This window comes from Rhinoraja longicauda, chromosome 28 (genome assembly GCF_053455715.1).
Source record: "Rhinoraja longicauda isolate Sanriku21f chromosome 28, sRhiLon1.1, whole genome shotgun sequence".
Classification (NCBI taxonomy): domain Eukaryota; kingdom Metazoa; phylum Chordata; class Chondrichthyes; order Rajiformes; family Arhynchobatidae; genus Rhinoraja; species Rhinoraja longicauda.
In genome coordinates this window covers 4,251,672-4,271,723 of record NC_135980.1, presented here as the reverse complement: position 1 = coordinate 4,271,723, position 20,052 = coordinate 4,251,672, and the positions used below count along the sequence as shown (strand labels likewise).

Genomic DNA, 20,052 nt, shown 5'->3' with positions numbered 1-20,052 from the left:
GTGTAGGAAGGGACTGCAGTCACTGGTTCAAGCCGAAGATAGACACAAAGTGCTGGAGTAACTCAGCGGGACAGGCAGCATCTCTGGAGAGAAGGAATGGGTGATGTATCGGGTCGAGACCCTTCTTCGACTGATCAGACTGAAACAGCTAACCATGGACTGTTTCCTTTATCGTCGGTACTTTTTTGCATATCTTTCATTCATTTGTTCTATATCTTTCTACATCATGTCCATCTCTCATTTCCCTTTCCCCTGACTCTCAGTCTAAAGAAGGGTCTCAACCCGAAACTCCACCCATTCCTTCTATCCAGAGACGCTGCCTGTCCCGCTGAGTTTCTCCGCCATTTTGTGTCTACCTACTGTCTGACCTGCTGAGTTACTCCAGCTTTTTGTGTCTTTCTTCGGTTTAAACCAGCATCTGCAGTTCCTTCCTACACAAAAAATTGAATACAGTTCTCGGCACTTTTAGACTGACTCTTCTCCTGAAAGTAATTTTGCTTTGGAAACATAGCTTACTCTTGCAAAGAAATTTGGCCCTGCTGTTAGCACTGAACAGGCAATGTAGTATCGGCATTTACATGTTAAAATGTGACTTTGTTGATTTTCAGTGGAACTGAACTTTGGAAGCAAACATTCTGCATACACACGTTCATAACATTTTGAGCAGATTACAATGGATGAACTTTTCCTTCTTAAAGTGTGTATACTCTACAGCTTATAAAAGTTACCATGTGGAAGTTGAGATCATGAGAAGAGTAGGTCGGGTAGACGCACAGAGTCACTTGCCCAGAGTAGGGGAAGAGGACATAGGTTTAAGATGAGGGGGGAAAAATTTAATAGGAACCTGAGGAGTAATCTTTTCATACAAAAGGTGGTGAGTGTATGGAACGGGCTGCCAGAGGAGGTAGTTTATGCAGGTACTACTGCAATGCTTAAGGAACATTTAGCCAGGTACATGGATAGGACGGGTTTAGAGGGATATGGGCCAAACACAGGCAGGTGGGACTAGTGTAGATGGGACATATTGGCTAGTGTTGGCAAGTAGGGCCAAAGGGCCTGTTTCCACACTGACCCTATGACTATGACTCAATAAGTTGTTAATGCTGATGTTCAGATCAATTGCAGGGCCAGAGATCCAGGTTCGATCCTGACCTCGGGTGCTGTCTGCGTGGTGTTTGCACGTTCTCTCTATGACCTTATGTGTTTCCTCCCACGTCAGAAAGACGTGCGCGATTGGCCTCTGCAAATTTCCCCTGGTGCGCAGGGATTAGTTCCGAAAGTGGGATAACCTAAAACTAGTGTAAATGGGTGATCAATGGAACTCGATGGGCCGAAGGGCCTGTTTCCATGCTGTGCCTCTAAGAGGAGATGATCACTTGGAATTTGGAATGTGCGTTACAATATTTCTTTGGTCAATCTGTTTCAAGCTGCATGTAAAACAAAATATCACTTTTGACTTACTGCATGGATTATGATTTCCACCCTGGGTTCCCAATGCAACTATAAGCATTGGTGAAACCATTTACACTGAAGTAACCTTTCAAGGGGTCCATGAGGCTTGCTTCTGCATGAACTCTACGCGAGTATAGAAGTTGGGAGTTGGAAGATCATGTTGCAGTTATACAAGGCGTTGGTGAGGCCACATCTAGAGTATCGTGTTCACTTCTGGCCACCATATTGTAGGAAAGATGTTGTCAAGCTTGAAAGAGTTCAGAGAAGATTTACCAGGATGTTGCCAAGACTCGAGGGCGTGAGCTATAGGGAGAGATTGAGCAAGCTAGGGCTTTGTTGCTTGGAGAGCAGGAGGATGAGGGGTGATCTTGTCGAGGTCAACAAAATCATGTGAGGAATAGATCAGTTAAACACACAGAGTCTTTTGCCTAGAGTAGGGGAATGTAGAACCAGAGGGCAAAGGTTTAAGCTGAGGGGGAAAAGATTTAACGGGAACCTGAGGGGTAACTTTTTCACATAAAGGGTGGTGGGTGTATGGAACGAGCTGCCAGAGGTGGTAGTTGAGGCAGGTATATCGCAACGTTTAAGAAACATTTAGACAGATACATGGGTAGGACAGGCTTAGAGGGATATGGGCCAAACGCAGGCAGGTGGTGCATGTTAATCGGTGTGGGCAAGTGCCTGTTTCCATGCTGTATGACTATTACTATTCCAAGTGAGTTTAGCTTGGAGACAGAGCATAGAAACGGGCCCTTTGGCCCACCGAGTCCACGCCAACCATCGATCAACCATTCACGCTGGTTTAATGTTATCCCACTTTCTCAGCCACTCCCTTCACGCGAGGAACATGCTTCAGAAAAGCAGCCAACGTAATCAAAGATTTGTCCCACCCCGGTCATTCCTTCTTCTCCCTGCTCCCGATGAGCAGAAGATACAGAAGCCTGATAACGCACACCACCAGACTCAGGAACAGCTTCTTCCCCTCTGTTATCGGGCTTCTGAACAGCCCTTCCATAAGCTAGGGTTCTGTGAGATTCACCTCCACCCCATTTCGGACATGGGTAGATGTCTCTGGAACTGATTTATTAGAATACTGAGAACTATATTCTGCACTTGTATCTTCCCCTTTGCTCTACCTATTGTTCTTGAGTTTGGCTTGATTGTATTTATGCACAGTATAATCTGTTTTGGTTGGATCGCATGCAAAGCAAAGCTTGTCACTGTGCCTCAGTGTACATGGTGAGAATAATAAACCTAAAGCTAACCCAGACCACAGCAACCCATCTAATTCCTTAGTAGGCTTGCCTTAGGAAGCTCGGCGTGTCCCCATCAATTCTTACCAACTCCTAGCTTGGTTTGGGAACATCTCCATCCAAGACTGCAAGAAGTTGTGGATGCAACCCAGACCATCACGCAAACCATCCTCCCTTCCATTGACTCCATTTATACACACTGCCTCAGCAAGGCCAGCAGCATAATCAAGGACGAGTGAAAATGCACACCTCCAGATTCAGGGACAGTTTCTTCCCAGCTGTTCTCAGGCAACTGAATGATCCTATCGCAACTAGAGAGTACTTTCTATCTCACTGGTGGCCCTTGGACTTTCTTTGATCGGACTTTACTGGCTTTACCTTTCACTAAATATTATTCCCTTATCACTGTATTATCACTGTAATGGCTCGATTGTAATTGTGTATTGCCTTTCCACTGACTGGTTAGCACGCAACACAAGCTTTTCACTGTACCTCGGTACACGTGACAATAAACTAAACTAAACTAAACTAAATCTAAGTAGGAAATAAAACTGCAGACGCCGGTTTAAATCGAAGGTAGACACAAAATGCTGGAGTAATTCAGCGGGCCAGGCAGCATCTCTGGAGAGAAGGAATGGGTGACGTTTCGGGTCGAGACCCTTCTTCAGTCTTGACCCGAAACGTCACCCATTCCTTCTCTCCAGAGATGCTGCCTGACCCGCTGGGTTACTCCAGCATTTTGTGTCTACCCTAAACTAAATTTAAACTATTCAAAGAATCATAGAATGGTTACAGTAGAGAAAGAACCATTCGGCCCATCACATCCATACTGGGCCGTCACTGGAGCAACTCTGTAAAACCGCACCAGCTCCTTTCTCCACAGCCTTTTGCTCAGTCTTATATTGGGCAGCATGGTGGCGCGGCGGTAGAGTTGCTGCCTTACAGCGCTTACAGTACCCGAGACCCGGGTTCAATCCCAACAACAGGTGCTGTCAGTATGGAGTTTGTACGTTCTCCCCGTGACCTGTGTAAGTTTTCTCCGAGATCTTCGGTTTCCTCCCACACTCCAAGGACATACAGGTTCATAGATCAATTGGCTTGGTATAAATGTAAATTTCCTTAGTGTGTGTAGGATAGTGTTAGTGTGTGGGGATCGTTGGTCGGCGCGGACTCAGTGGGCCGAAGGGCCTGTTTCCGTGCTGTATCTCTAAAATAAACTAAACTAAACTAAATTTAAAATGTTATCTTGAGGATCACATTGGAACCTTCCTCCATTAGTTCTGCAGACAGTAATAGGGGGATGTAATTTGTTTCCCCTGCCACTGTGCCACTCCAAATGCCCATATATAACTCTACGTCCTCCCTGTCCATGTGTTAAATATTGCAATTGTACCTGCCGAGTTCCATAAACCGGGCTTCAACCCTGACAATGGGTGTTTTTCTTTCCCTCCCACCCTTGCAAACAGTCCCGACCGAAACGTCACCTACCCATGTTCTCCAGGGATGCTGCCTGACCTGCTGAGTTACTCCAACACGGGAGTTTAGTTTCACTTATTTTTGAGATGCAGCGCGGAAACAGGCCCTTCAGCCCACCGAGTCTGTGCCGACCAGCGATTCCCACACTCACACTATCCTACACACACAAGGGACAATTTACAATTTTACCAATCCAATTAGCCTACAAACCTGTACGTCTTTGGAATGTGGGAGGAAACCGGAGGTCCCGGAGGAAACCAGAGGTCCCGGAGAAAACCCACGCGGGAGAACGTACAAACTCGACCAATAGTCAGGATTGAACCTGGGTCTTTAGCGCTGTAAGGCAGCAACTCTACCGCTGCGCCACCGTGCCACACATATATTCTGAATAGAACCGAGTTATATTCTGAAATTCAGTTCTTTACAATTTCTATTCAATAGGTTTCACCTGAAAGACATTTTAGCTTCCTATGAACTAAAGAAATTGAACTCACTGTTTCATTCAGTAGAACAGAAATCACATTTCGATAGTGAGCTGCCAAAGTTGTTGCTGTACACTCTTCACCAGCTGTGCTGTATTGTACTAAGATCATCAGTGTAATGAAGACTGTGGACCTGTGAAACACTAACAAAGACAAAGTGTCATTAGGCAGGGGTCAGACAGTCAAGGAATGGCTCGTGGGATATAGGAGCAGAATTAGGCCACTCGCCCCTTCGAGCCGCGGTTGGTACAAAGGCCATAAGTTAACTTTACCTCTCATTGCTAATGATTACTCTGCCCTTGGTCGAGAACAATGCAGCATCTGAAAGCCAAATAGAAGTGGTTTAAGATTCTAACTTACTCGCTTTTAGTAAGACAGTGCGTGTGAAATCTGTGCTTCCGATAATGAAGCCTCCTTTATTTTATATTTAGAAGCTGTCGGGGAAACAGGATACCTGTTCTTTAGAACAAATCCTTCTCTTTTTTTCTTAGAAACCAACACTGGCAATTACTTTAGTAATGGGAATTAAAGAAATTACGGGAAGCTTCACAGCGAGAGAGATGACCTTATTGACAATTCTTTCCTAACAGTGCTTAATTAATAGTTAAGGGATGTGGTATTAGTAGTTAAGGGACATGATATAGTTGGAATTACGGAGACATGGCTCCAGGGTGACCAAGGCTGGGAGCTAAACATGCAGGGGTATTCGATATTCAGGAAGGATGGACAGAAAGGAAGAGGAGGTGGGGTGGCTTTGCTGGTTAAAGAGGAGATTAATGCAATAGCAAGGAGAGACATTAGCTTGGATGCTGTAGAATCGGCACGGGTAGAACTGCGAAATAGCCAAGGGCAGAAAGCGCTTGTTGGAGTTGTATACAGACCACCAAGCAGCAGTAGGAAGTTTGGGGATAGCATCAAGCAGGAAATTAGGGATGCACGTAGCAAAGGTACGGCAATTATCATGGGTGACTTTAATCTACATATATATAGATTGGGCCATCCAAATTGGTAGCAATTGGTAACATTGAAAAAAACTTGTCCCTAGTGTGTGTAGGATAGTGTGAGTGTGCGGGGATCACTGGTCGGCGCAGGCTCGGTGGGCCGAAAGGCCTGTTTCCAAGCTGTGCCTCTAAATGAAAAACGAGCATGAGTTGGGGAAGGCTGGCTGTGGGAAGAATGCCCTGGAAAGGACAATTTGGAAAGATGTCAGAAATCGAAACAGTTTATTTGAGCAGATGTAACAATGGCTTGTTGAACACAATTCCCTTTATAAATCTTTAAAGCCTTGGTTTTTGGGACTGATATTTGATTGGAAACAGTTGCCTGATACAGTGTTGTATCCCATGCATTCTTGATAAATACAGTTAATAATGCAAAAAAACCCGATTTTTTAAATTATCACAGATAATCACAGGCTGAAGAATTCAGGTACATGGGTTAATGGAAGGAGAGATAGATTTGTATTTATTTTTAAAAAAACATGACTTCATTCCTCTGAAGGTTTTACACAAACAGTGATTTTTCTTTTAAGTTAGAGCCAATTGTTATGTTGCAAATGGAATATTTCATTTTTCTCAATACATGAACTCATGAAGGTTACCAAGTCTATTTGCAGTGTGGGAGCAGTTTAAAGAGCATGGTGAAAGATGAGGTAATAACAATGTCAAAAGGTCCCGTTTACAATCGTTATCTCACTTATGCTAGGTTAACCCACTGTGAACCAATGGCCAAAAGAGGGAAGGTCATAATATTTGTGAGAGCAATTAAAGTCAATAGACAATAGACAATAGGTGCAGGAGGAGGCCATTCGGCCCTTCGAGCCATTCAATTAGAGTCATAGAGTCATAGAGTGATACAGTGTGGAAACAGGCCCTTCGGCCCAACTTGCCCACACCGGCCAACATGTCCCAGCTACGCTAGTCCCATCTGCCCGCGTTTGGTCCATATTTCTTCAAACCTATCCCAGCCAAATACCTGTCTAACTGTTTCTCAAACGTTGGGATAGTTCCAGCCTCAACTACCTCCTCTGGCAGCTTGTTCCATACACCCACCACCCTTTGAGTGAAAAATGTACTCCTCTGATTCCTATTAAACCTTTTCCCCTTCACCTTAAACCTATGTCCTCTGGCCCTCGATTCGCCTACTTTGGGCAAGAGGCTGTGCATCTACCCGATCTATTCCTCTCATGATTTTATACACCTCTATGAGATCATCCCTCATCCTCCTGCGCTCCATTGAATAGATCCAGCCTGCTCAACCTCTCCCGATAGCTCAGTCCCTCGAGTCCTGGCAACATCTTCGTAAATCCTGACAACATCTTTCCTATAACATGGTGCCCAGAACTGAACACAATTATGTCAGAATGATCAGCAAAATACTAGGTGTGTAGGAAAATAACTGCAGATGCTGGTTCAAATCGAAGGTAGACACAAAATGCTGGAGTAACTCAGCGGGTCAGGCAGCATCTCGGGAGAGAGGGAATAGGAAATGTTTCGGGTCGAGACCCTTCTTCAGAATACTAGGTTGTCATTAAAAACTCAATCAAAGAGTTTTGGAGTAACGGGACCAGGTTGATCATGGAGAAGAACAAAGAACAGCATTGAGTCAAATCTCTCACCCCCCCTCTCTCCCCGCCTCTCTCACCTTCTCTTTCTGCCCCCTCTCTCCCCCCTCTCTCCACTCCCTCTCTCTCCCCTCCCCTATTTGAGTATTTGAGTGTTGAACAGTCTACTTTAGTTTAGCTTATTTTATTATTATTGTCACGTGCACTGAGGTTCAGTGAAGAGTTTTTTTGTTGCGTGCTGTCCAGTCAGTGGAAAGACTATACATGATTACAATCAAGCCGTCCACAGTATACAGATACAGGATAAAGGGTATGATGTTATGGCCAGATAAAGTCCAGTAAAGTCCAATTAAAGGTAGTCCAAAGGTCTCCAACGAGGTAGATGGGGGGTGGGGGTCAGCTCCACTCTCTAGTTGGTGTGACAACGGTTCAGTTGCCTGATAATAGTTGTGAAGAAACTGTCCCTGAATCTGGAGGTATGCATTTGCAAAGTTCTGTACCTCTTGCCTGACAGGAGAGGGGCGAAGAGGGAGTGAGGGGGGTGAGACTGGTCCTTAATCATGCTGTTAGCCTTGCCGAGGCAGCGTGAAGTGTAGATGGGGTCAATGGCTGGGAGGTTGGTTTGTGTGATGGTCTGGGCTGCGTCCACAACTCTGCAATGTCTTGCGGCCCTGGGTGGAGCTGTTCCCAAACCATGCTCCGATGCATCCCGATGAAATGCTTTCTACGGCGCATCTGTGGGAGTTGGTGAGAGTTGTTGGGGACATGCCAAATTTCCTAGGCCTTCCTCAGACCTGGTACGTATGTCCTGGGTTGACGAGCAGAATAAGCTGCATCCTCTTACCAAAGCAAGTTCATTCCACAGGAAGGAGTGTAGTATATTGTGTTGTACAACTCATTTTGTTTGCCTTCTTTGGGTTACCATGGCGCTGACTTACCAATAGGTAACAGCAGGGGGAGGGAGGCAGGAGACATTAAAAAATAAAGAAGCTTACAAACAAATACACTGCACACATTTTTGATTGGATTCATTCAATTTAGTTTAGAGGAGCAGCACGGCCCTTCAGCCCACCAAGTCCATGCCGACCATTGATCACTAGTTCTATGCTATTCTATCCTACACACTCGGGGCAATTTACAGAAGCCAATAAACCCACAAATCTGCACATCTTTGGAGTGTGGGAGGAAACTGGAGCGCCTGGAGAAAACCCACGCGGCCACAAGGAGAACGTACAAACTCCGCACAGACAGCAACCATAGTCAGGGTGGAAACTGGGTCTCCGGCACTGTAAGGCAGCAGCTCAACCGCTGTGCCACTGTGTGCTGCCCATTAAAAGACACAGCATGGAAGCAGGCCCTTCGGCCCATCGACTCATTCTGACCATCGAATACCCGTTCACACTAGTTTTACCAGCTGTGCCACTGTGCCATCCTTATTGTTGGTGAGAGAGGAGGCCTGTTGTTTGAATATCCACATGCTGTGCTGAAAATTTCCCTCATTTTATCCCGACAAAGACAGAACACTTGATCGGGAAGCCAGGGTCAATGGTGACAAAACTAAGTTTGTATAGGCTGAAAGTGTCGAGAAAAATTACAGCTCATACTTACTGTATAATGAAAAGGGAGGCTTGGATACATATCCATTATTTTTGCTTTCCTGAATTCAGCACTGTTGCACATTTACAGCGCCAGAGTCCTGGGTTCGATCCTGACCACGGGCGCTGTCTGTACGGTTTTTCTACGCTCTCCCCGTGACCGCGTGGGTTTTCCCCGGGTGCTCTGGTTTCCTCCCACACTCTAAAGACGTGCAGGTCGTGGGTCAATTGGCATCGGTAAAAATCGTAATTTGTCCTTAGCCTGTAGGACAGTGCTAGTGTGCGGGGATCGCTGGTCGGCGCGGACTCGATGGGCCGATGGGCCTGTTTCCGCGCTGTATTTCTAAACTAAACTAAACTAAACTAATTCACCATTACATTTTCTTTTGCCTTGCAAGTGCAGTCACTCGTGTCTTATAATCCTCTTTTGCACCAACAAGATTATCCATAATACTTCTTCAATGGTATTATGTTCTTTTTATCCAATTTAATTAGTTTGAGGCATGCACTGGAGCACATGAGCATTCAAAAACAAGTAACAACCAGGCATAATTAATTTGTTCTTTATGTCTTCAGTGGAATTAATTGCCGTGTCACTGAATAACCCAAAACTCAGAGTCAAACAGGGTAAAGCATGACAGCAATTCATTATTTTAAGTGTGTTCGATATACATTTCCAATGTATATCTAAATGGAGTATCATATCACCAAGTTAAAGGGCATTGGTTAGTGTTCATAATAAATGTTGAAATTCATTTTTGGGGGTGGCACAGTGGCGCAGCGGTAGAGTTGCTGCCTTACAGCGCCAGAGACTCTGGTTTGACCCTGTTGGCTGCACGGAGTTTGTAAGTTCTCCCCGTGACCGTGTGGGTTTTCTCCGGGTTCACCGGTTTCATAAGTTCATAAGTTATAGGAGCAGAATTAGTCAATTTGGTCTTCTCCACTGACTTGGCCTCCACAGCCTTCAGTGGCAATAAATTCCACAGATTCACTACCCACCAACTAAAGAAATTCCTCCTCATCTCCTTTCCAAAGTTACGTGCTTTTATTCTGAGGCTATGGTCTCTGGTACTACACTCTCCAACACTCCAAAGGAGTACAGGTTTGGAGGTTAATTGGCTTCGGTAAAATTGTGAATTTTCCCTAGTGTGTAGGATAGCGTTTAGCTTAGATTAGAGATACAGGTGGAAACAGGCCCTTCGGCCCACTGAGTCTGCACTGACTAGCGATCCCTGCACATTAACACTATCCTACACACACTAGGGACAATTTACATTTATACCAAGCCAATTAACCTACGCACCTGTATGTCTTTGGAGTGTGGAAGGAAACCAAAGATCTCGGAGAAAACCCACATGGCCTCCTAGAGAACGTACAAACTCCGTACAGACAGCACACGTAGTCGGGATTGAACTCACGTCTCTGGCAATGAAAGTGCTGTAAGGCAGCAACTCTACCATTGTGCCTCTGTGCTGCCCGTAGTGCTGGTGTACAGGGTGATTGCTGGTTGGCACGGACTCTGTGGGCTGAAAGGCCTGTTTTCACGCTGTATAGAGTCATAGAATCATAGAGTGATCCAGTGTGGAAACAGACCCTTCGTCCACATAGGCCATCAGGTCCCAACTACACTTGTCCCACCTGCCCATGTTTGGTCCATATCCTTCCAGACCTGTCCTATCCATTTACCTGTCTAACTGTTTCTTAAATGATGGTATAGTCCCTGCCTCAACTACCTCCTCTGGCAGCTTATTCCATACACCGACCGCCCTTTGTGTGAAAAATGTATCCCTCAGATTCCTATTAAATATTTTCCCCACCTTAAACCTATGTCCTCTGGTCCTTGATTCACCTACCCTGTGCAAGAGATTATGTGCATCTACCCGATCTATTCCTGTCATGATTTTATACACTTCTATAAGATCACTCCTCATCATCCTGCGCTCCAAGGAATAGAGCCCCAGTCTACTCAACCTCTGCCTCTTGCTCAGACCCTAACCCCCCTCTCTAACTCCAGGTCCCTCAGGTCGGCCGACTTGGGGCTACTCACTATCCCGCGGTCTAGGCTTAAGCTCAGGGGTGACCGCGTTTTTGCGGTTGCAGCTCCTAGACTGTGGAACAGCATCCCTCTCCCCATCAGAACTGCCCCCTCCATCGACTCCTTTAAGTCCAGGCTCAAAACCTATTTCTACTCCCTAACGTTTGAGGCTCATTGAGGAGGCGCTGTGAACTGTTTGCGTGCTACTGTATGTTTCATTTTTTTCCTTAGTACCTAATCAGATGTACAGCACTTTGGTCAACGTGGGTTGTTTTTAAATGTGCTATACAAATAAAATTGACTTGACTTGACTTGACTAGTCCTGGCCACATCCTCGTAAATCTTCTCAGTACACTTTCCAGCTTGACAACATCTTTCCTGCAGCATGGTGCCCAGTCCTGAACACAATACTCTAACTGCGGCCTTACCAACGTCATGTACAACTGCAACATGATCTCAGTCTGAAGAAGGGTCTCGCCCCGAAACATCACCAATTCCTTCTCTCCTGAGATGCTGCCTGACCCGCTGAGTAACTCCAGCATTTTGTGTCTACCTTCAATTTGAACCAGCATCTGCAGTTATTTCCCTACACATCCCAACTTCTACACTCCGTACTCTGACTGATGAAACTAATCTAAAACTCTAAAACTAAAAATTAAACTAATCTGTGCAATGTGTAGTATACACATTGAGGGCGGCACGGTGGCGCAGCGGTAGAGTTGCTGCCTTACAGCGAATGCAGCGCCGGAGACTCAGGTTCGATCCTGACTACGGGCGCCGTCTGTACGGAGTTTGTACGTTCTCCCCGTGACCTGCGTGGGTTTTCTCCGAGATCTTCGGTTTCCTCCCACACTCCAAAGACGTACAGGTATGTAGGTTAATTGACTGGGTAAAATGTAAAAATTGTCCCTAGTGTGTGTGTAGGATCGTGTTAATATGCGGGGATCGCTGGGCGGCGCGGACCCGGTGGGCCGAAGGGCCTGTTTCCGCGCTGTATCTCTAAATCTAAATCTAAATCTACAGATGCCACAAAATTCCTGCTACAGGAAATTTCACTAATATTAAAGCAACACCGGGGCAGGCAGTGTAATTTTATCCAAAATGGTATTTGTTTGATCTTGTAAGGGGGCTGGATATTGCTGGGAAAAGCTGAGTGTTGTTCCCTGTCGAACTGCCAGCATTTATTCTGCACAGGAAGTTCAGGCTTCCTCCACGAATGCTGAATGTCCACACTTGCTGGCTGTGTTGGGGCATTGAGTTCAGCTGCCAGGACAAGAGGCTGTTGCAATCCCCTAACGGTTGAGAATTCTCTCGCTCTAAGTGCACAGGGCTTGGCTTATGGAGTGAAAACAGCAGACTCAAAGTGGGAAGAAAACATCTACGACCGCAAGGTAATTTAGAATACGTAAATTAATTGAGTTTGCGTTGTTTCTTTTCACTGGTTAAAGGACACTTTAAAACATATTGACATTTTTATCTGATTTTCAATGTACTTCTGAAAGCCATGGTCATTCTTAAGTACGGAAGGTAGACATAAAATGCTGGAGTAACTCAGCGGGTCAGGCAGCATCTCTGTCTTCCCCTCTGTTACCAGGCTTCTGAACAGTCCTTCTATAGCTAGGGTACTGTCCTATTCTCCTCTACCCCACGTGAAGGAAGGAACTGCAGGTGCTGGTTTACCCCGAAGATAGACACAAAATGCTGGAGTAACTCAGCGGGTCAGGCGGCATCTCTGGAGAGAAGGAATAGGTGACGTTTCTGGTCGAGACCCTTTGTCAGACTGAGAGTCAGGGAGGGGAACACTGGAGATTCGGGAAGCCACAGAACAAAGCAAAGTTGGCACCGATGACTCAGGAAAGGTGGAGCCCACAATGGTCCATTGTTGGCTGGGGACAGGGTGATAACGATAGACACAAATCTTGTGTCCATCTTCGGTGTAAACCAACATCTGCAGTCCCTTCTTACTCACTCTTAAGTATTTTAAGTCCGGGGAGATACAAGGGATTACAGATCCTGGAATGTAACACAAAGTGCTGGAGTAACTCAGCGGGTCTGGCAGCATCTGTGGAGGGAATGGATAGGGTCCCTTCTTCAGACTCTTCTTGAAGAAGGGTCCTGGCTTCAAGCATAACCGGTCCCTTCCCTCCAGGATGCTGACTGACCCGCTGAGTTACTCCAGCACTTTGCATTTTATTCAAAGTCCTTGACAGCTTCGAAACATGGCAAAGACAGGGAGCAGGGCCTTCGTTTTTTTAGTTTTAGTTTTAGAGATACAGCGAGGAAACAGGACCTTCCGCGCCGACCAGCGATCCCAGCACATCAACATTATCCTACACACACTAGGGACAATTTACGCATACACCAATTAACTTACACAACTGTTCGTCTTTGGGGTGTGGGAGGAAACCAAAGATCTCGGGGAAATCCCACGCGGTCACGGGGAGAACGTACAAACTCCGTACAGACAGCACCCGTAGTCGGGATGGAACTCGGGTCTCCGGCGCTGCAAGCGCTGTAAGGCAATAACTCTACCGCTGCGCCACCGTGGCCTGCAAAGTTTTTTGTGTAGTGTAGAGACACAGCACAGAAACAGGCCCTTCAGCCCACCTTCCATGCTGGCCATCGATCACACGTACACTGGTTTTATCCTAGAGAGTAGCGACAATTTGCAGAAACCAATTACACCAATACTCCGTGCTGACAGCACCCGTAGTCAGGATCAAACCCGGGTCTCTGGCGCTGTAAGGCGGCAGCAACTACCGCTGCGCCACCGTGCCACCGGGCTTTAGCTTGAGTCAAATATTGTTCAGTTATTTTAGTGTGTGGATCGTTCTGAACAACTTGTGTGATGGTACGACATAGGGTAGAACCCTGTCACTCTGCTTGACTTACCATTGGCACAAGACTGGCAGAGCAGCACATTACCCCCAGAAAATAGTACATTAGGGGTTGGTATGTGAATGGGGCAGCATGTTCCAGTCCATTGACTTTAGGATTTACAGATACAGTGCGGAAACAGGCCCTTCGGCCCACCGAGCCCGCGCCAACCTGCGATCACCCCGTACACTCATACTATCCAACACACTACGGACAATTTACAATTTACCAAAGCCAGTTAACCTACAAACCTGCACGTCTTTGGCATGTGGGAGGAAACAGGAGCACCCAGAGGAAACCCACGCGGTTACAGAGAGAACGTGCAAGCTCCACACAGACAGCACCCGTAGTCAGGATCAAACCCGCTATAAGGCAGCAGCTCTACCACCGCGCCACTCTACCCTGATACAGCTGATTAACGAGCAAACCTTTAAAATATATTGAAGTGCTGAATATACTGAAATGTACAAATCACCCTTTACAATTCAAAGTCATTTTTGACTTCAACAATCCATTCTAAAGGAGATAGCAGTGCAGTAGACAGGATGATTAAGCAGACGTATGTGGATGCTCTGGAAAGATGTGCAGAGGTGGTTTACCAAAATGATGCCTGGATTAGAGGGGGAATAAGCAACAGGGAGAAATTGGACAGACTTGGATTGCTTTCTTTTTTTTTTAGAGATACAGCGCGGAACAGGCCCTTCGGCCCACCGAGTCCGCGCCGCCCAGCGATCCCCGCACATGCTAGAGGCTGGGGGAGACCAAGTGGAAGTATATAAAATTATAAGAGGCATAGATAGGGGTAGACAGTCAGAACCACCTTCCCAGGATGGAAAAAAATCTAATATTAGAGGTCATAGTTTTAAGGTGAGAGGGACAAAGTTTAAAGCAGATTTGCAGGGCAACTATTTTACACAGAGGGTGGTGAGTGCCTTGGACATGCTGCCAGAGTTGGTGGTTGAGGCACGTACAATATTGACGTTTAACAGGCTTTTGGACAAGCAACTGCACAGGCAGGGAATGCAGGGATATGCACAGGTTGATAAGAGGCGGTCTTGGCATGGCTTGGTAAAATTGTAAATGGTCACTAGTGTGTTTAGGGTAGAGTTAATGTACGGGGAGATCGCTGGTCGGCGCGGACTCGGTGGGCCGAAGGGCCTGTTTCCACACTGTATCTCTAAACTTAACACCCAGCACACTCCCTGTGGCACACTGATAGCTCGCCCAAATAGTGCCCGACGGTGACAATTGTTTCAGTGGTGCAGAGGTAGATGTGCTGCCTTACAGCGCCAGAGAGCTGGGTTCGATCCAGACCACGGCTACTGCCTGTACGGAGGTTTTGAAATTCTACTCATCTCCTTTCTAAAGCTACGCCCTTTTATTCTGCTGTGCCCGCTGGTCCTAGACTCTCCCACTAGTGGAAACATTTTCTCCACATCCACTCGACCCAGGGCTTTCATGATTCTGTCAGTTTCAATGAGATCCCATCTCCTACTGTCCGACCAACAACTAGTGAGCGGTCGGTCCTGAGCCACTGTCTACCTCATTGGAGATGGTCGGATTATCTTTGATCGGACTTTATCTTGCACTAAACATTATTCACGTTATTCCCTTTATCATGTATCTGTACACCATGGACGGCTCGATTGTAATCACGTATTGCCTTTCCGATGACTGGTTAGCACGCAACAAAAAAGCTTTTCACTGCATCTCGATACATGTGACAATAAACTAAATTCAATCCCGACCTTCTAAACCCCAGCGGGTACAGGCCCAGCACCGTCAAATGCTTATCGTATGTTAACCCAATCATCCCCGGGATCATTCTTGTAAACCTCCTCTGGACCCTCTCCAATGCCAGCACATCCTTCCTCAGACATGGGGCCCAAAACTGCTCACAATACTCCAAGTGTGGTCTGGCCAGTTGCCCTATGAAGCCTCAATGTTACATCCCTGCATGTTTTTGGAGTGTGGAAGGAAACCAAAGATCTCGGAGAAAACCCACATGGCCTCCTAGAGAACGTACAAACACCGTACAGACAGCACATGTAGTCGGGATTGAACTCACGTCTCTGGCAATGAAAGTGCTGTAAGGCAGCAACTCTACCATTGTGCCTCCGTGCTGCCCGTAGTGCTGGTGTACAGGGTGATCGCTGGTTGGCACGGACTCTGTGGGCTGAAAGGCCTGTTTTCACGCTGTATAGAGTCATAGAATCATAGAGTGATCCAGTGTGGAAACAGACCCTTCGTCCACATAGGCCATCATGTCCCAACTACACTTGTCCCACCTGCCCATGTTTGGTCCATATCCTTCCAGACCTGTCCTATCCATTTACCTGTCTAACTGTTTCTTAAATGATGGTATAGTCCCTGCCTCAACTATCTCCTCTGGCAGCTTATTCCATACACCGACCGCCCTTTTTGTGAAAAATGTATCCTCAGATTCCTATTAAATCTTTTCCCCACCTTAAACCTAAGTCCTCTGGTCCTTGATTCACCTACTCTGTGCAAGAGATTCTGTGCATCTACCCGATCTATTCCTCTCATGATTTTATACACTTCTATAAGATCACTCCTCATCATCCTGCGCTCCAAGGAATAGAGCCCCAGACCCTCTAGTCCTGGCAACATCCTCGTAAATCTTCTCAGTACGCTTTCTAGCTTGACAACATCTTTCCTGCAGCATGGTGCCCAGTCCTGAACACAATACTCTAACTGCGGCCTTACCAACGTCATGTACAACTGCAACATGATCTCAGTCTGAAGAAGGGTCTCGACCCGAAACATCACCAATTCCTTCTCTCCTGAGATGCTGCCTGACCCGCTGAGTTACTCCATCAATGTTACATCCCTGCTTTTATATGCATGTCCTCAGAAAATGAATGCATTGTGATGCAATGTTAAAAAAACAGTTTATGAAAGTTATGGTGCAGAATATTGTCAAATGCAAAATAATAAAGTCAGGTAGGGGAAAACTTGTCTGGCCTTCTAATGAAGCTTGTCACGGGGTAGATGTTGAGGGATTGCTTCTCTCGGCTGGACAGCATTGATGCAGGGGCAACATATAGAAAAGCTGCCATGGATTTGAGGAGAGCTCCGTTTAGCTTATTGCCACGTGCATCGAGTGTACACTGAACAACTGTTGTTGCGTGCTAACCAGTCAATGGAAAGACAATACATGATTACAATCGAACCATTTACAGTGCATAGATATATTAAGGGAATAACATTTGGTGTAATGTAAAGCCAGTAAAGTCCAATCAAAGATAGTCCGAGGGTCACCATAAGGTCATAAGGTCATAAGTGATAGGAGTAGAATTAGGCCATTCGGCCCATCAAGTCTACTCTGCCATTCAATCATGGCTGATCTGTCTCTCCCTCCTAACCCCATTCTCCTGCCTTCTCCCCATAATCTCTGACACCTGTACTAATCAAGAATCTATCTATCTCTGCCTTACAAATATCCACTGACGGCCTCCACAGCCTTCTGTGGCAAAGAATTCCACAAGTCCACCAATGAGCTAGATAGTAGTTCAGCACTGCTCTCTGGTTGTGGTAGGATGGTTCTGTTGCCTGATAACAGCTGTGAAGAAACTTCCTGAATCTGCAGGTGTGCGTTTTCACACTTCTGTACCTTTTGCCTGATAGAAGAGGGGAGAAGAGGGAGTGGCCAGGATGCGACTCGTCCTTGATGATGCTGCTGGCCTTGCCGAGGCAGCGTGAGGTGTAAATGGAGTCAATGGAAGGGAGGTTGGTTTGCGTGACAAGGTTCTCAATCTCCTTCCTGTACCACCACCCTTGGCAGCGTGTTCCAGGCACACACCACCCTCTGAGCGATAAGCCTATGAAAAAACATGCTCCGCACATCCACTTTCAACTTTTCCTCTCCCAGTTTAAAGTTATAACATGTAGTCTTTGACATCTGAGGGAACAAAGTCGAAGTACCTGTAAAGGTATTAAGGGATGTATGAGAAGTTGCCTATATAGTTCTTGAACCTGGTGAGATGCAGGAGGAGCCCAGCCAGGACTCACCCCACAGGGCCCAGTCCCTCCATGGACCAGAGTCATCCAACCCCTGCAGAGTAGTCCAGAGGGCTGGTCCATGGGCGGTTGCTGCTGGGATGCAAGTCGGGGCCTGATCAACCCCGGCTGGCTTGCCTGGGCGAGGGTGTCTGATGTTATGAGACCCGAAACACCCCATGACCCCAGGCCCCATCACTGAGGAGGCCTCCCAGCGCATCCAGAAGATGCATCTTTCACACTTTTAGGAAGGAGGTGAGGGGAAATTTCTTTAGTCAGAGGGTGGTGAATCGATGAAATTCTTTGCCACATTCTTGTGGAGGCCAAGTCAGTGAATATTTTTAAGGCAGAGATAGATAGAAGGGTCTCGACCCGAAACATCACCCATTTCTTCCCTCCAGAGATGCTGCCTGTCCCGCTGAGTTACTCCAGCATTTTGTGTCTACCTTCGATTTGAACCAGCATCTGCAGTTCTTTCCTACACATAGATAGATTTGTGATTAGTACAGGTGTCAGAGGTAATGGGGAGAAGGCAGGAGAATGGAATTAGGAGGGAGAGATAGATCAGCCATGATTGAGTGGCGGAGTTGACTTGATGGGCCGAATGGCCTAATTCTACTATCACTTATGACCTTATGACCTTATGACCTATAGAGTTAGGTTGCAAATGAATGGCAGCAGTCTGGCAGTGAGAAATATCTGCTGCTGTTCTTACTTTCTTGTTTAATTATCCAACTTGGAGACCCTAGATGGATTTTCAAACATCGTCGGGCATAGGTTTTATCCAATGAAAAGACAATTCACGTGGGCAGGATTTAGACTGTTCAATAAATGTTATTGGTTGATTCCTAACTCTTCGTGCTCTAAGGCACTAGGAGTGGCACGGTGGCGCAGCAGTAGGCGTGTGTCTTCACACTTCTTTACCTGTTGCCCGATGGTAGAGGGGAGAAGAGGTAGTAGCCTGGATGTGACTCGTCCTTGATTATGCCGCTGGCCTTGTCGAGGCAACGCCAGGGTCCCAGGTTCGATACTGACTACGGGAGCTGTTTGTATGGAGTTTGCACGTTCTCCCTTTGACCGCGTGGTTTTTCTCCGGGTGATGCAGTTTCCTCCCACGTTCCAATGATGTGCAGGTTTGTAGGTTAAATGGCTTCTGCAAATTGCCCCTTGGATAGAACTGTGTCGATGGTCGGTGTGAACTCGTTGGGCTGAAGCATGTATCTCTAAAAATAATGAACTAATCTAAAGAGGACACAAAATTCACGGGATTCCAGAAGATGCAGAGACGACAAAGGAAGATGATTTAGTTTCTGCGTTTGGTACAGAGGTAGTGTGTTTGGTACAGAGGTAGTGTGTTTGGTACAGAGGTAGTGTGTTTGGTACAGCATTCGTGTGTTTGGTACAGAGGTAGTGTGTTTGGTACAGCGTTCGTGTGTTTGGTACAGAGGTAGTGTGTTTGGTACAGAGGTAGTGTGTTTGGTACAGAGGTAGTGTGTTTGGTACAGCGTTCGTGTGTTTGGTACAGAGGTAGTGTGTTTGGTACAGCGTTCGTGTGTTTGGTACAGAGGTAGTGTGTTTGGTACAGCGTTCGTGTGTTTGGTACAGAGGTAGTGTGTTTGGTACAGAAGTAGTGTGTTTGGTACAGAGGTAGTGTGTTTGGTACAGCGTTTGTGTGTTTGGTACAGAGGTAGTGTGTTTGGTACAGAGGTAGTGTGTTTGGTACAGCGTTCGTGTGTTTGGTACAGAGGTAGTGTGTTTGGTACAGAAGTAGTGTGTTTGGTACAGAGGTAGTGTGTTTGGTACAGAGGTTGTTGCAGAAAAGAACGCCTAAGACAAAGGTTCACCTGCACCTCTTCCAACCTCATCTATTGCATCCGCTGCTCTAGATGTCAACTTATTTACATCGGCGAAACCAAGCGCAGGCTCGGCGATCGCTTCGCTGAACACCTGCGCTCAGTCCGCATTAACCAAACTGATCTCCCGGTGGCCGAGCACTTCAACTCCCCCTCCCATTCCCAGTCTGACCTTTCTGTCATGGGCCTCCTCCAGTGCCATAGTGAGGCCCACCGGAAATTGGAGGAACAGCACCTCATATTTCGCTTGGGCAGCTTACAGCCCAGTGGTATGAACATCGACTTCTCCAACTTTAAATAGTTCCTCTGTCCCTCTCTTCCCCTCCTCCTTCCCAGATCTCCCTCTATCTTCCTGTCTCCACCTATATCCTTCCTTTGTCCCGCCCCCCTGACATCAGTCTGAAGAAGGGTCTCGACCCGAAACGTCACCCATTCCTTCTCTCCCG

At 46.6% G+C, this 20,052-nt stretch overlaps 1 protein-coding gene across 4 annotated transcripts in view; it reads right to left on the bottom strand.

The window, feature by feature from the left end:
* Positions 1–20,052, bottom strand: part of LOC144607146 (uncharacterized) — a 57,657-nt gene that overhangs the window by 32,466 nt on the left and 5,139 nt on the right. For 3 of the 4 annotated variants that reach the window (XM_078423773.1, XM_078423776.1, XM_078423775.1), the window contains exon 2: positions 4,676–4,806. In XM_078423773.1, coding sequence (XP_078279899.1) covers positions 4,676–4,806 — 131 coding nt within the window. Of the gene's footprint in view, positions 1–4,675; positions 4,807–4,935; positions 4,985–20,052 lie in introns of all 4 variants that reach the window. The other variant, XM_078423774.1, reaches the window with a different exon arrangement.